Source organism: Thermobia domestica, chromosome 1 (assembly GCF_964235325.1).
Source record: "Thermobia domestica chromosome 1, izTheDome1.hap1.1, whole genome shotgun sequence".
In the NCBI taxonomy this organism is placed as follows: Eukaryota; Metazoa; Arthropoda; class Insecta; order Zygentoma; family Lepismatidae; genus Thermobia; species Thermobia domestica.
This window is the reverse complement of record NC_137454.1, coordinates 334,871,933-334,889,762: the sequence shown is the minus strand read 5'-3', so window position 1 is coordinate 334,889,762 and position 17,830 is coordinate 334,871,933. Positions and strand designations below refer to the sequence as shown.

At 35.6% G+C, this 17,830-nt stretch overlaps 1 protein-coding gene across 7 annotated transcripts in view; it reads left to right on the top strand.

The window, feature by feature from the left end:
• Dys (Dystrophin) overlaps positions 1 to 17,830 on the top strand; it is a 1,830,839-nt gene that overhangs the window by 164,422 nt on the left and 1,648,587 nt on the right. For 2 of the 7 annotated variants that reach the window (XM_081729463.1, XM_081729412.1), the window contains exon 1: positions 6,548 to 7,726. The exons of 1 other annotated variant lie outside the window; for it this stretch is intronic. In XM_081729463.1, coding sequence (XP_081585589.1) covers positions 7,648 to 7,726 — 79 coding nt within the window. In that variant the 5' untranslated portion in view covers positions 6,548 to 7,647. Of the gene's footprint in view, positions 1 to 6,545; positions 7,727 to 17,830 lie in introns of those variants that run through there. 4 more of the 7 variants (XM_081729456.1, XM_081729446.1, XM_081729430.1 and 1 more) reach the window with 4 other exon arrangements.

Genomic DNA, 17,830 nt, shown 5'->3' with positions numbered 1-17,830 from the left:
ACTGGTCGGGAATTGAACCCGGAACCACGGGAGCTTTTGAGTCCAGCGCTCTAACCACTGGAGTATGGTGTCCCTCTTTCGACTTCTGTATTGACCTCTATAGAGGAAAAAATTGTAATAGTGAGAAAATGCTCCAGCGTCCCGAGAATAAAGTTTCATCTAATCCTTTATCCGTCTACTGCAGCTGCAAGCTATAGATATGCTACTTCCTGTTTCAGGATTGAGTTTGCATAGTGTCACACTGTGACACGAAATTTATTTCTTTAAGTATACATAAATAATATCACAGAATTAAAATTTTAAGTTCTACAAATTAATGGACATTTAAATATAGTAGATATGAAAAAGAAATCAACAAATTAAAACGTTAAAAAAAAAAAAAAAAACTTCGCTTTACTTCCCATTTACTATTTCAGTGGTATACCTTAATTATATTGACACTAGTGTTTACCATGGGAATTTACTTATTACCCTACTATATTGTAATTATCACTGTTGAATACTGTATAACTTACATTGTATTTACTTTCCTTTCGCGAATATTTTTCTTTTAAAGTTCTGCTTATTCTTAATACTTGATTTACGTAGATATTTTCATTACTTCAAAATTAAACTATATTTGTCTAAAAACTACGAATCCTTAATTGAAAATTTTGCTTTTGAGCGTCGAAAAGCAGAATTTAAACTCAAAAACATTTTGTTGCGTGCTATCTGCTGAGCATTGCGTAATAGAACATAGAAAAACTATGCTTATACAGACACATGTCATGTTTATTTACAGAGTAGCGTCTATTATCAGTGATACACAAACACAGTTACTTCCTCTGTGTAGATATGTATATTGTCTGCAAAGGAACTATCAGTTTTCATTTACTAAGGCTTACTGCCTTTGTTCACACTGTTGCCAAGTTTAAACGTTTTTATTACTTTATTGCTTAAATTGTTACATTATACAGGGTAAATAAACAATAAGTACCTATTTAAAAAAATGTTTATAACTCTTGTAAACACGAATGGATTTTCTTGAAATAAAATATAGTTTAATTCTTTAAATATCAGAAATCTAACGAAACCGTTGTGTTTATCCTTCAGTAGAAGAAGATAGTTAAGGACTAAAGATTCGAAGTTATAGAAAGAAAGCTTTCTGGGAAACGTCATAGATAAAAATAATAGATTCGAAATTTGCACAAGAGATATAATACGAATTGAAAACAAAACTTAATATGCGACCCTGGGTCTTCTAAAAAGTAAATTGATTTCCAGAACAATCAAAAGTACTGATTTACTAAACACTAATTAGACCTGTTGTAATACGGGGGTAGAGACAGATTTTGATGAGCAAAAACAAAGCTTGAGAACATTCCAAAATAGAAAGTGACAGGGAAAATTTGTGGACCAGTAATGCAAATACAGAGTATTTCAAGAAGTTTCTCTGTAGTGGATGTGGGTACTTGTTACCGTCAGAAAAATATTGATACACGTTTCTCTTCTTGTGTATGTCTGTGTCTGTTATGTTATGCAAATGTCCGATACAAACATAAATGAGGTTAGGCTTTAACTTTCAACTACACAGAGACGTCCATTTGTTATGCTCAAGGGTTGGTACGAGTTTTGTCGAATATGGAGCGATACTGGTGTATTACAATGTTAACCACAGAGCAACGCTTTATTATTATTATTATTATTATTATTATTATTATTATTATTATTATTATTATTATTATTATTATTATTATTATTATTATTATTATTATTATTATTATTCGTGCAGGTGGCAAGTATACACATATTCATATTTCTTGTTGTGAGAGACAGTCGCAGGCGTGACCAAAAACTACTCAAGAACTGAAGGACATTATCGCATATTACATACAATCTATTGATCACCAAATTATACTTAAGAGTGATCGCAAACGTATGTAGGAGGATCAAAGCAAGGAAAGTACTTTCAGCATTTACTGTAGTGGAGTTTTTCCATGGATCTCTTTGCCATAATCCATTACGGAGACATTTCGAACGCACTGTATTAACAAAAAAGAGAGAAAATGTTGTAATGGATATAGAGGCACATAGGACACCCAGGCTGGAGGATACTGAAAGACAATTATAAGCAATATTGAGAATACAGTGACTATGTTTTCTGCAAAGGATGGAAAATCTTTCGGTATAACGTCCCACGATTATGCCCTGTAGGCTAACAGAGACGGATGATTAAGGCAAGTGCATGATAATGGAAAATTTTTGGTGGAATGAGAATGTGGGAAGAAAAGGGAGTATCCCGGGAGAAAGTCCACGGACATTGTGTTGTCCATCAAAAACTAACTTGGCCGGGGATTGAACCAGGCACATCATTTGCCAGAGGTAAGTGCTCTACCATTGAGCCACCGTGCCATTGTCATTCGCTGCACTGCCTCCTACCTAATGCCAAGAGATGTCGTGCAAGTAATTTACAGATGAGACGAAGGCTTGTAGAGAACGACTAATGCAATATATATATATATATATATATATATATATATATATATATATATATATATATATATATATATATATATATATATATATATTACTTGTTTGTTTCAATGTTGGAAGACCTGTTCTTACTCTTGTTACTGTTGTCACTGCAAATAATGTAACTTTAATTGTTTTGATTAGTTTGTTTTGATTTTCAAATATTGAGAATTTTATGACTGAGCAACGTGTTCTTTTTGTAGTGTCATCTGTAAGCAGTGTGCGAATTAAAAAATTTTCCCAGGGGGGATGAATTTCACCCATATGCGCACCGTCCTCCCACACACACACACACACACACACACATATTATATATATATATATATATATATATATATATATACGAGCAAGTACAAAACAGTTGAGATGTGAGATGTCATAAATTTTCAATATTTAGGTTAGCTACGCAAAGTAAGAATTGTTCCATTTTTCTATCTTCATGTCCATTTAAAAATACTCCAGAGGGGGAAAAATTATCCCTGTCAGGGATAAAATTTTTCTTCTCCAGGGGGAGAAAGATTTTTGTCAGGGGGAAATCCCTGGCATCCCCCCCGCCAATTCGCACCCTGTCTGTAAGGAATGCTTAGTAAGATCTTTTTTCTTCTTCTTCTCATGGAGATTGGTGAAATCACTTATGCACGTCAACAAACTACACTCTTTTGGAACTGAAGGCCAAGTCATACGAACACCGGCTCCGAGATTTCCAAATTGCATTGGGGCCATATTATGGCCACTTTATCTCTCTCTATGTGTGTGTGCATGCGTATATATGCGACGGCCCAATAAATTCTGAGTGCTGCATGGTCACTACATATACAAGGTGCGTCTATGAAGTAACCAAACATTTCTTTTCGAAAGAAAACAAGCATTTACCTTCAAATATTTTTTTATCTCCTTCAAAATGACCACCAAAGAAGGCGATGCACCTTGTCCAGTGTTTCTACGAGTCTTCGAAACACTGTTGATAGTCATCAGAAGTAAATGTTTGTAATGTTTTGTTTCTGGGTTACACTACGAACATGAGGTTTCATTTCCCGTCATGATCCACTTTAAGAAGTTGTCATGTACCCTGGTAGTCATCAGTTACAGTAGAGCGTCGATTATCCGAACGTCGGTCAACCGAACGACCGCTTAACCGAACTGTGTACTCGCTCGCACCTGTTACTCTCCCACCCTACCGTCCATCATCCCCCTCACTCCCAAACCAAGTTTCCCACAGTAATCGCCGCACTGAGCCACCGCTGGCGGAACATTGCTTGTAATGGGGCCTTCATAAGGCGCTGCTGACCGGCCAAGCCGCTAGTCGCTGTGTTTCAACAATCAGCACACTTCTGTCGGTTTGGCACTGGCTGTAGAAGTACAGTACAGTACAGTACAGTACATTTCGATTATCTGAACAAACCAGTTTCCGAACACCCATGTCCCCCAATTACTTCGGATAATCGACGCTCTACTATACTCACATCATTCTTTGCTATTCTCTTTTTGCTATTCTCTCAAAATGCGAGGCGCATAACGAGCACACGCTTTCCTCATTTTCAACCCTCAATTGAAATTAATCTACACGTTTTTTTTGCTTATCTGAAGCATGATTGACAGTTATTTTGTGGTTACACGTGTATTAGTTCTCAGAAGTGCAAGAAATTTCTACACATTGTTCTCCTTTGAGGGCGTTCCGTCCAAGGGCGTCGATCTTGCCCCCCCCCAAAGCTCATGTGGGCTCCCCCTATTGTATTTATGAATATATAATATTTGGCATAATTTGAATGCAATTGTCTTAAAATCCTCATATATATATACTTTCTGCATCTGAATGGGCCCCCCAATTTACAGGGAAATCGGCGCCCTTGGTTCCGTCATTGAATCATCCTCAACATTTTCTCGTCCACATTTGAAACAGTTGTACCTGTTGTGCTTGGGTTCTTGATAATTCTGCATCACCATACATTGTCCGTTTCATCTGCTACATTTCGGTAAGAGAATCAGCCAATTTTGAAACAAAATTTAATGTAGAACATTGATCTATTTCGATACGCGTGTTTCGTACGTCGACCTCTCAGTTCTCAGTTACCTGCATCTTTCACAGACTTATCCAAGATACCAACTACATGAAACCGGTTTGTTTAAACAGGTACTTACGAGAAGCTTAGATATAGCTCTTTCGAGTGTTGTCAAAGCACGACAATAATTTTCAAGTTTTTTTTTTTTTTTTTTAAAGTTTGGTTTCTTTATGGGCGCACTTTGTATAGACAAGGAACAATGAAATTTTGTATTATGCAAATACCAGAAGGAGACATTGTTTGACATATTCAGCAATACAACCAAATTACCAGTGTTACCAACTCAACATAAAGTTGTATTGTTTTTTCAAATGGCACTATTTCAAATCTTCATATTAAACGAAAACATAAATCATACTTATATTGTCTAATGTTACAAGCTTAGGACGCTGCAGTATCACAAATATACCAGTTTGTAGTAATAATGACACAGGTAAGACGGACTGAGAAATGCACACACACTCAAAGTGTGATCATGTGATATGAGGTATTTCGAAACCAAATGCACGATACGAGAAAGGGCAGCTTAGGCGGTACTCAAATACATGTAGCTACACCCACGCTAGGAGTTCTTTCATGAATTGGATATGGTCTTTTTTAAAGTATTTACCTGGTACAGTACCTTCTTCAGTGATAGGTTTTTTCATGAGGAGTGGGGTAATGTGCCTACAGAGACAAGTTATTTGGTTGTGATGGCCCCTATAAAGATGAAGTCTTTCAGGTACACTCTCTTTTACCCTCATGTAGTCGGTGCCAATGTATACGCTCGCATGATTGGAAGCATCGGGACAAACATGTGCAAGAGGCTTATCAATAATTTCGTGGAGTATATAAATGCAATATACTCAGAGATGATAAACAAATTCGTGACACTGCATTTAATACATACAGTAAATGGAGTGATTACATATATGTTAGAATATAATCATTTTTCAAAAGCTTTACCTTTTTTCTTTTAATATTTTCAAATTCGGCGTTCTATATGGAACACCCTATATAGCCATTTTGACGATACCACCTCATCTTTGAAATAACTCTATAAACTTAAATTACAAGCTGCACCATTGCATTTGGCCTACCTGTATGGTTGAGCGTCCTCAGACATTAAATATACTGGTGATCATAAGATCTGTCTGTCACGGGTTCGAATTCAGCGACTCAAATACTCTAATTGTCTCTCGGGACAAGAACTGGCCTTAGTGCCCCCCTGACCAACCAAACCAAAAAGTTCCCCCAAATATTTGCCCAATTTTGTGCCCTTCCAATCCGGCGCCCGGGGTACAAGCCACGTTTGCCCCCCCCCCCTTCCCTAGTTAGTCCCTGATTCTACTCCATGAACTTTTGTTTCAGCATTTATTTCCTTACGATCACATTTCTCCCCATTTTCTTTAGTCTAAAGGGGTCAACTTAAAACTATATATAGAAGTAAATAAATTTTAAAAAACAAACAAAAAACTATTGCTTTAAGACGGCTTGAAACCCGTCTATCTGGCCGTCGCAAAGCAAGATTTTAGTTTTGTTCTTGGCTTAATAATTGTCTAAAGTTCTTGATTTCTTTCATATCTTAAAGAGAAGAGGACAGAAATGGTCTCCAAGAATGTTGGGTCATGGTCAGAGTCTGACCTTTGCTTTGCTTAGCTTCCCCCCTTTATCCCCGCCTTCTTTATAGTAGCACGCGTTCATTCACTCGTAAACGTAGCGCGAAAAAACAAAAAAATTAAAAACACAATGTAAAATTTGTTTTCCCTGTAAGATGAAATATTAACAACATGGTTGTAATATTGTAGAACGATTAGATACTCTTTCACAAATCTTGCAGTAGAAGAAACTTTTTAAAAATATACATTTATTTAAAATCTGGCAACACTGTGCAGTCCCGCCTCCATGCTTTTCTTTTTTCCCCCACTCTTTCTTCAGACCTTGCATTGCTTTGAATATGTGTGGGATGATTTCAGGTGCAGCAAGCATCACAGACGACGTGTTTGGTAGTACACCTTTGGGTTTGGTTTGGGACGCGTGAAAGGTTTGTTTTGGTTCTTGTAGGGAGTTCTTTTTAATAGCTTCACGGCGCATAGAATGCCTTTTCAAAAGCTAAGAATGTTGAAAGATGCAGTGTAATAACGCGTAAACAAAACACACGTACTCGATGAACGGAAATCGCTGTCTAACCAAGTCTTAAGATAAGAAATGTTAAAGGTCTTGTGAATGATTTGTAAGCAAAGATAGCTTTCACGAAATAAGTATCAATAGTCAGTACAAAAGGCATTCATGTTTCTGTTAAGTTTTTATGCTTGTGTCCGTAAGAATTGGTGCTTTCTAACAGTTTAAAGTTTCTAACGAAATTAGTATTTCTGTTAAATCAACTCGTTTTATTTTTGAGTGAATTAAAAACACTTCCTAGGATGAGTGGAGTGTGGTTTATTTTAATTGACAAGACTTCTAACATATAGTGCAGTGTTAGGCCTATCTATAGCCATTGAAGTTACAGAAGAGAAAATTCTGAGTGTTTAGTAAGTTCAGTGATCTGTCAATTCATCTACAATAGTGCATCTTGAAGTTCGAATCGCACGGTTTAGAAAGTGAGTGATTTTTTTTTTTTTAACCTCTAGAAAAAGCATTCAAGAAGATCTATGATTATTTTCTTTTCATCATCTAGATAGTTGGATCTTAAATGAAACTTCTAGTGTATATGACATGTTGCAATGTAGTTTGAAACGTTCTTGTATCTGTCGGAGAGCATAGTTAAGATTTTTTTTTTCTGTTTGGAAATTCTCCCATCTCCCTCCCTATGGTTCTGCAATAGCAATGAATGACAGTCTTGTTTGTCGAGAGCGTGTCTTGAGCAGCGAAATTTTTCGTGAGGTGACCAAACAGTGTGTTATATTGTTGCGACGGCTTTAAATACACAAAATATGTGTGAGAGATAATAGTGGTTGTCCTACAGATAAAATTCCAGCTTTAAGAAATACATCCATATTTTCCTATTTAATAATTTATGGTTCTCTGTGGTGATTTAGTGGTGATAGTGTAGCATCTGTTGTGTTTTTATTGTGGTAAATAGTTATATCCAAATAAAATGGCCTTTTCTCCGCCAAGAACACCCACTAGGATGCAATTGCAAGAGGCTATGCTGATGGTTGAGCACAATTGGCATAGTAAGTACAACTTAAACATGTTTTAAATTGTATTTAAGGTATCCGCCAATGGAGGATGTAAGATCTTGTTACAGGGGACGTGTTTTAAGTGCTAAGTCTTTGATTACTATTTTTTTTTTTTTTTTTTACTTTGCAGTGGCGTGTACAGAATTTCATCAAGAAGAGTTCAAGGGTCAAAACTAGTGTTGCTTTACGATAAGTGCAATATCTTAATATGGTACTTAAAAAAAAAAAAAAAAACATAATATCTTGTAGAAAGGGGATTCAATCACTGTAAGCCCCTTTGGGTACGCCACTGTCCACAAGAATCATTATGTAAAATACAGAAATTGTATTCGCACAGAGAAAAAAAATGAATGTGGCGTACGTAAAAACGTAGGCTACATGACTAATCCTATAGTTTTTGGACTTAAGAGTCTTCATCCCGGCGAAATTAAAATACCGCTAATTTTACAATAAATTATGTGATATCTTCAAATAGATAAAAGATAATCGAAATGTGGAACAAGAGCGCCCTAGACAATATTATTTTACATGAGAAACCGTTATCACGACTCACTTATCTGCTTTCGATTTCGAGCCATTTTTGAAAATCGGCATTTATTTTCGCGTTCCTCAACAGTTGAAAACGGAAAGCCCCTAGGTGACTTGTGATAACGGTACCTCACGCAAAATAATATTGTCTAGGGCGCTCTTGTTCCATATTTCAATTATCTTTTATTTATTTGAAGATATCACATAATTACTGTAAAATTAGAGGTATTTTAATTTCGCCGGGATGAAGACTCTTAACGTACAGCCCCATATAACATCCTGCAGCACACGTATAATTGAAAACGTATGTTTTATGCGTACTTTCCCTGTAATTGTTCCGAATAAACGTACTTTCCGTACGAAAGAAAGAACTGTATACAGGCGGTCAGGGATCTCATATACAGATGTACGTATACAATATATAGCTGCTATATGTAGCATGCGTATACGTATGTAATATACGGAAGACTGTTAGATGTCAGATATTCTGCAGCGACAAGATGTAACAACTAATCGGGGAAAAGGGCGGTACGTATGTAGCAAATGAATAACATATGCTCCGTACAGATTCCCATAGCAAACATATGGAATCCATATATTTGTGAAATATACCGCTGTCCAGATAACGGATTTTTCTCAGTGTAAAGAGGGAGGAGAACAGGGCCGGATTAACGGGGAGGCTTGGGAGGGCTATAGCCCCGTGCCTCCAATCGATAAAAATCTCAACTGGCTCTCTAGAAAGAATCATGAAGATACACAGATAGATACATTCACCATCATAAAATAAAATATGACCAAAAATATCAAAACCTATTCCCTTACTTTCCTACTGTACTTTCACAGAAATATATTAGGTGAAGTCAGCAGGGACCACATATTTTTTTTTCTAGCTCCGGGCCTCCAGGTAGGTTAATGCTACCCTGGAGGAGAACCAAAGAAACTTATTCGAAACTTAAAACGGTTCATTCCCGTTGTGCCTACTTCCCGTTCTGCCTACAGACCCTCCAGCACTTTAAAGAAAATATTTTTAATTATCTTATCTCTAGGCAGAACGGTAATTCCCGTTGTGCCTACTCTTTCGAGACGGGGAATTATGTGCAGGGAGGAATTTTTGTAGGGAATATTTCTTTAGTATTTCTAAAAGCTTCTGTAAAAACAACCACCACCTCTACAAGTTTCATCATACATGGAAAATTGGTTGACTCAGTTGCAAGAATGTTAGACATTGTATGTGAAACAAACATTAAAAAAAAAAAAAAAAAAAAAAAAAAAAAGATCTAATATCAAGCAATTTCAGAACAAAATTTTATTTGGGTTTCCAGTAGTTTACCTCCAGCATGCTAAGACTTGCAGTACTAAAAAATGCCACAGTTCACATCCCCAAGACATGTCTGGCCAACTATTAAACAAACAACGCAAGAGGATGCATAAGGCGGCCTTTAAAAAGAGTGTTTGTCTCCATCATATCTCTTTCCTCGAATTGATTGATTCAGTTGCCAGTAACCCGTTTGACATTGTATCTGAAACGAACACGAAACAGACTTACTTCGGGCTAATATCAATTCATTTCACAACCGAATTTTAATCGGTTTTCCAGTAGTTTATCTCCAGCATACTAAGGCTTGCAGTACTAAAAAGTGCCACAATTCACATCCTCAAGACATGTTCGGCCATACATTAAACAAACAATGCAAGAGGATGCATAAGGCGGCCCTTTTGAAAAAAAAGAGCCTTTGTCTTTTACATCACTGCTCCTTCTTTGGCATTACCTTAACAGGTAATTTGTCTTCTAACACGATTCTATACTACATGCAAGGTTACATATACTTATATTGTCAATGTAAATACTACATATCGTCAATGTTAATACCATATATCGTTAATATAGCCAATATATTTAAAACATCTCACCATCACTGTTCTAAATGCAAACAGTATGCAACTGCATCTGTGTAAGCCACCAAGTCTATTACATGTGATTCCAGACGTGCCTTCAATGATTTTATTTTTTGTTCAATTCGCTTATATTTCAGCTTTGGTTCCTTCGGCTTTTTTCCTACCTCCAACATCAGCATACAAGCTTCATTCTCACTCTGTTCTTGCTGCAACAGCTGTACAAATGTAAAAATATTTGGATGTTCTCTTGTCAGTTTTCTGTTTAATTTAGAGTGCCAGCCCTCTACAACATTATTTGTTCTTCCCTCAACATTATCATATTGGTTCCATATATCTCTGGAAAAGAGAGAAACATTAATTACATAAAACAAATCAAAGCTTGACAATAGACATTCAACAACGATTGGAAGTTGCATGTTAACGTCTGTCGTAGATAACGTTAAGGATAACGTCTGTTGTTTGTTGTTAGTAACACGGTAAATTTATAAGTATTCAGTTTTGTAATCATTACACTAGTATAGAGTTAATTTCAGATCTCTGGTATGAGCAGATTAAAATTTCGTATTGGCATGCAGATCTCAGAAATGATTTTTTATGGAATGAGAATAATAATTACGCTTACCACACTCCATTAAAGACACTATGCACCATTTCATATCCAGACACTTCTGAGCTCACAATTGTAGAACACATAGGCAATACAACAATGACAAACGAAACTAATGGAAAAACATAAAGGACTAAAATGACCGAATGAGTAGGCCTATATATGAAATACTAATCACTGCTAACGTAGATTTCGTTTCCCAAACGAAAACCACATATATTTGAAAAAAAAAAAAATCAAACGAAAAACAGATAGTGAAATAGCGTAGAAAATAAGGTAACTACTATATCGTACTTACTTTGTGAAAATGACGTCTGCATCGTCCAGCCATGTTTCGACTAAATAGTCATGAAACTTCTCTGCGTTTTGTACTTCCGGGGCATTTTCCTGGAGATGCAGGAACATGTCACCCACTTGCTCCACTGGCACAAGTGGTAGTGCAGCAGCACGTCTTATCCACTTCCTGACCTCTTTGTCTTCTTCATAAAAAGTGGACAACCCCAATGACTGAACTTTCCTCCATAAACATTGGGTGTAATGGAAGAAACACCCACGAATGGCTGCATCCGGAAAAACACCAGTAACGGCATTGATTACCGCTCTTTCAAAGTCTATAATCACTGTAGTAGGATTAAAGGAAAGACCATTTGCAGAAGCCGCATCTTTAATGAGAAGCAGCATCCTACGATAGTCTTCCTCTTTCTTAGAAGACAATAAACAAAATAGAAACGGAAAAGTCTGCCCCAGATATGTCCCATGTATGGTGTACAGCTGCTGATATATACGGGGAGCTGCTTTAAAAGTACCATCCATCCAAACTGTCTTTGTGGTTGAAAGCTTCCGTAAATTTCCGGTTGTCCCAAAGACCTGCAGAATATAATATTAATATTTAGCTCCCCTAATATATTGATAATTATTAGTGTATTAGCTAATTAACATATTAACAAACTTATTAAATTCAAACAAAATATATATTTAATATTGAATTTTCAGACATGCTGCAAGCTTGAAGTGTGATGACCAGTATACTTAATTCTAGCTAAAAATTTAAGGATGCATACTTGAATGTTAAAGTTATCTAAAGCTCGTGCCCAGAATATAATACAATTGAAATCCCTTATTTGAATCAGTTAATTGTATTAGTACACCTCTGGCTCCAAAACTAAACTTTGAGGATCCTATTAAGTAAATTCAAACTAGATGATATTAATTAATGTCTGTAAACTTAACACTGCTAACATTAAGTACTTTACGAAAGTTATTGTAATTAAAATTGAATAATAATAAATTCAGTTACCAATAATCGATCAGAATCAACACCATCATCAATTAAGAGAAATTCCTCTCCTGTTAATGTCTGTCTCCACCTGCCCTCTAACCTAATACAATTTCTTGTTGTGGGAAGTTCAGGCCTTTCTGCGCTTCTACAGTTATACAGGGTATGTTTAATTCCCTCAAATGTTGGCAAAGCGGCTGCAACCTCTTCCTGTATCCCTTCCTTTGCAATCACTTCTCTGAAGATAGAAACAAATGAAATAAATAAAAAAAATACATGAATAGTTTCGTTAAAATTTACCTGCAAAATACATTCATCTGACTAGTGCAATAAGCTTGAAGTCAAAACTTGTAGACTGAGATTATTTGTACTGCTAACTTGAACTTGTATCACACGACTAGCGAGATACTAGGCCACTACCTTCAAGAAACTGACTTCAGTTTACCCAGATCAACTATTTGGTGTCTCTTAACGTAATGTTAAAAAACGAAAGAAAAAAGTAGTTAATTTTTAACTAGAAGATAGAACTAACCAATAAAATAACTACTCATTTAAAAAGAAAATTTAGTCTTACCTGTAAACTTTTGGAACTGCATCTACAGGATTCTCGGACACTTTACACTTCATCCTGTCTATTAAGCATCTTGCTTCAATTTTGCTCCTTTCTGTTTCATGAGAGTGTACTCCACTCTTTGATAAAACATCGTCACCCAAAACAACAACTGTCGCTTTGCACCCACGTGTACATTTCCAATATGTCTTTTCTTTACTACGTCTATTAATCCGGTATAAGAACCCTTCGTACGCGAGCACTTTCCCCTCGTATTTCGAACTGACAAATTCTGCCATTCTGTGCTGCTTACTATTCCTATTGATACTTATAAAGTGACAGATTAAAAATTTGAATTGAATTTTATACAGATTACTGTCTCGATCTCAGAACTTTCACTTTTCGAAGCCGTCAGGTGTTCTGAACGCTGATTGGCTACCGGTGAACACAGTAGCCAATCACCTTCAAGAGTACCAAACTGAAACAAAATCTTATAAATCCCTTTCCCTCCCCGATTATCTGACCTTTTGATTTGAGTTGAAACTCTACAAAAACATTCAATTATGATATTTGTATTTTGTATTCCTGCTATTTACATTGACAATATAAATATGAAAATAGAAGTATGTATGATATTATGGCATATAGTATAGAATCACGTATAGAAGACAAATCAGCTGATAAGGTGATGCCGAAAAAGTAATTTTAATGTAGGAGACTAAGACCCTTTCTTAAGGGCCCCCTTATGCATCCTGTTGCATTAGCCCTATTTGTTTAATATATGGCCATCAAACATGTCTTAAGGATGTGAACTGTGGCACATTTTACGTACTATGAGTCGTAGCACGTTGGAGATGAAATACTGGAAAACCGAATAAATTTTTTTTTGTGAAATGACTTGATATTAGACCGAAGAAACTTCGTTTTATGTTCGTTTTCGTTTCAGTTTCAATGTCAAACTGTTTTTTTTTTTTTTTCAACTGAATCAATTTTCCATTTTCCTGTAGGAATTAAAAAGAAATAATATTCATATTTACTAAAGTAGATGCAAACAACCCTGCTAATAACAGAACTATATCCCAGCAATTTTTCCCAGAAGAAAAAGTAGAATAACATCTAAAATTTATGATGAAACTTGAAGAAATAGTTATTCTTCTTACATAATTTCTTAGAATTACGAAACAGATTATTGCGAATGCAAGACAAAACCCATGGAAAATTTCTGATAAAACTGACAAAATTCAAGGAACAGAATCATAGTTGCAGTTTAATAAAGAGATTTTTTTTTTTTTCAGCGGCCATGCATCTAAAATGTTATATATAATTCTTCACTTTATTGAAATAACATTTTCTAAATACTGAAAACCCAACGAAACACATAAGACTGTTATAGTAATCAGATGCGTAGCTAGAGGGGAACGAGCGGGGCTGTTGCCCTGAGCGCTAATAGTAGGGGTCGCCGAACAAGCAAGAAGAAAGAAAAAATATGGGAAGTCAGTAAACGACGCGTCGCCCTGAAAACGTATTGGCGTCCGATTAAATCAATATTGTTAGTTTGCAAAGAAATAGATATGATAAAAATTTTCTTGCTTGCTCCGCTCGCAACATAAACGTTTCAATAAGAATCACAACAAGCTTTTACTTATTACGTTAAAAAGTTATTATATATGATTTGTTAGTGTCAGTGTGATAAGCAAGGTGCCTACTATCCATTTCATAAAGATAGGCCCCTGACTTCGCGGTGCTGCCGTGACGTCCAGTCAAAACTTATATTGCATTGTCGTACCTCGTTGGAATTGCTGGAATGTTGTATTTTTAATACTTAAGACATAAAAATTTTCTTTGTACTATGTAGTGAGAAAAAAATAAAAAATAATGAAAAAGTGCGTATTTTTTCGTACTTTTTTGGTAGATCAATGTTTATAGAGCTATATCTCAGAAAAGAGATCACGTGAAATAATTTCCTGTGTACAATATGTAGATGCATCCATTAACTGTAAGTTGTGAAAAGTTCAATTTTCATCACTTGATATTTTTTGTGTAATTAAAACAAATGTGCGAAGCTCTGATCTCCTTTACCATGGTAGGTAGAGAAACGTACAAAATACTGTTCGAAAATTTGGAAGTCTAGTATTCCAAATATTTGGAACTATTAACAAAAAAGGGTTTAGTTGGTAGAGTATTTATTTTTAAAAAAATATGTTTACTTCAACATGTTCTCTGCGTTAAGCGGTGAGCCATGTTGCAACCCAATCTTTAAATTCCCCGCGCTTATATGAAGAAACAGCATACAGTAAATGGAAGTGCGGCAACGCTGTCGTGCAGTGTTGTCGCGTTCAGGAAGCTTGTAGCGCGAAGCCTACTTCATAAGAATGTAATAGGAAAAAGTATTTATTATAACCTTTCACAACATCATAAAAACATTAATGCATGTACACTCATGTCCAAAATTATTGTCGCATGTATATAAATATGTTATTGTAGGAATATAATTTGATAACGAATTCGCCTGGTATTTCTTATAATGTTAGTATGTGTATAATCGGCAAAGACATGTAGGCTATGTGGAAAATTTCATGTCAAAAGAGCAGTAAATAAGAATAATAAAACGAAACTAAAATTTTCTTATCCATTTAGCAACATTTTGTTTTACTCATGCTAATTTTCGTATTCTTTTCCTATGAAATTTACCACAAATATACATTTCCCGACTCTACATATAGTATCAGTATTAAAAGTACCCTGCAAAATCATTATCAAATTATATTCTTACAAGAAGACAGTTATAGATATGCGACAATAATTTTGGACATGAGTGTACACATCTCAATGTAATCGAAATAAAACGTTGAAGTAACACATCCAAAAACTCATCTCTTAATCTATTTACTTCATTCACTTTCGTCATGACTTGGTTGACTCATCGCTGCTCCTGCTATCTTCCCTAATATTTATAAACAATTGCTCCATTTCTACCTAGCTTACGAACATGTTAAAGGTTAAAAAGAAATGTGCCTTGGCAATCACGTGTTCACCCAAGTTCTGCGATCAATTCCCTTGCCGAATGTACAGTAACACAGAATGGGTCCTTTGTTTTCTTTCAACGAAAAAAAACAATGCAATGAGTAGGTGACGAGGGCTGTATTTGCGTCTAATCACGTCGCACTGATTAAGTCTTCAATACTTCCCTTGGGTTCGTAGGCGTCAAAAACTTACACACGCATTCATATCATATGGGTTCATTGCAATGAGACGGACGAACGGGCATTTATATTTTCGTGAGTATATCTTGTGCTTTTTGATTTAAAAAAAAAAAAAAAAAAAAAAAAGTGGATATTCCTTCACGAGCGGCGGTATTACAAAAAGAAGAGGCAAAATGTTTAGCGATAATGAAATTGCAGAACTGATGAATGACTCTGACTCAGACGGTTATGAGTTAGTAATTAATAGTAAGGACATTGATTATTCTGTGCTCAGTGGCGTATCCGGGAGTGAACAAGATAGTAACTCTGTTTCAAGTAAACCTGAGGCTGCAACGAAAAAAAAAAAAACGCGTCATTCCTATTCAAAGGCAGATTCTAATGTAGCTTGGAGCTCTTAGATCTGAAAACAGATTTTCTGTGAATTGTAAACTCAATATTACATATCAACTAACGTTGTATCATATAATAAACTTTGTGCGTGTTTTTGTTTCTGTGCAAGTGTATTTTGTACTGCGTGCAATAAGTGAAGAGCTGACAAAAATCAACAAATTTTCGAGGACCATCACATGCAAATCCAAACAAGATAAGAGTTCGCTTTTCTAATTTTGAACACTTGGTACATTTACTGTATATCCTGTTAATTTCTAAGAAATTGGTTTAAAATCTGTGGAGACATTACATTTTTAAAATATCTCTAAAAAGTGACGGACAGTGCGTAACAAGTTTAAATACCCGTCCGGCTGAGAGTGTATACGCGTCAGGAAAATGTGGCAACGTAGCACTCCGTATAAACTGCGATAGCGAAGGGCGCAAAGTAGACAAAATCATAATGTCATATTTGTGATTGTTTATCTTTTAAAACAAGTCAAAACAGTTTGGTTGAAAAAGCTACTTTAAGATCTTTCTAAAAGTTTTTTCAGATTGTTAATACACCGCCGCAATTCAGAGATAATGATGTCTCACTTTTTGCTGAATAACAAGAAAATTACTACGTGTTGAGTAATGAAATTTTCAGAACTTGCAGGTAATATATGCATCTACATATCTTGCACAGGAAATTATTTCATGTTAACTCCTTTCCGAGATATAGTCCTACAAACATTGATTTACCAAAAAAATACGAAAAAATACGCACTTTTTCATTAATTTCTATTTTTTTCTCATTATACAGTACAAAGAAAATTTGTATGTCTTAAGTATTGAAAAGACAACATTCCAACAATTCCAACGAGGTACGACAATGCAGTATAAGTTTTGACTGGACATCACAGCAGCACCTCGAAGTCAGAGGCCTATCTTTATGAAATGGATAGTAGTAATGACTTATAGTCTACACAGGAGTGTTTTCAAAATCAGAAACGGTCAAAGTATGAAATACGTGTTCGGCGTTTTGTTGGTGATGAGTTTGCTTAGATAATCACGCTTCTCTACCCAATCGGATTACTCACGACGGTGAGAATGAAAACTCTGAGAAATTCGCAAAGAAGGCTCCTTCTGAATTTCCATTACATTTCACAGAATATTTTTACCGTAAAATAATCGAAATTAAAATGCTATTTGTGTGGTCACATACAGAATAAAATCACAGATATTTACGATTATTAGGAAGGCTGGAACCACGTGTAATAGGCTTGATGGCTTACATAGATGTGGTTGCATACTGTTTACATTTTGAACAACGATTATGAGATCTTTATTTAAATTACATTGGGTATATTGACGATATGTGGTATTTAGTATTTACATTGACAGTATAAATGAAATGAAATGAAATTTTTAAGTTTTACGTCCTACGGTAATGCTGGCTAGGCTAAAGGAGACGGTGATGATGAGAAATGAATGAAATAGTGGAAAGTAGGAGAAAACGGTAGAACACCGAGAAAACCAACGCACACGGTGTTTGTCCACCACAAAGCTCACCTGGCTCGAGCTGGGATCGAACCATGGACCCCATGCACCAGAGGTGAACGCTCTACCCCTGAGCCATTGCGATCCCATTTTTTTCTTTTTTTTACAATATAAGTACGACATATTGCGT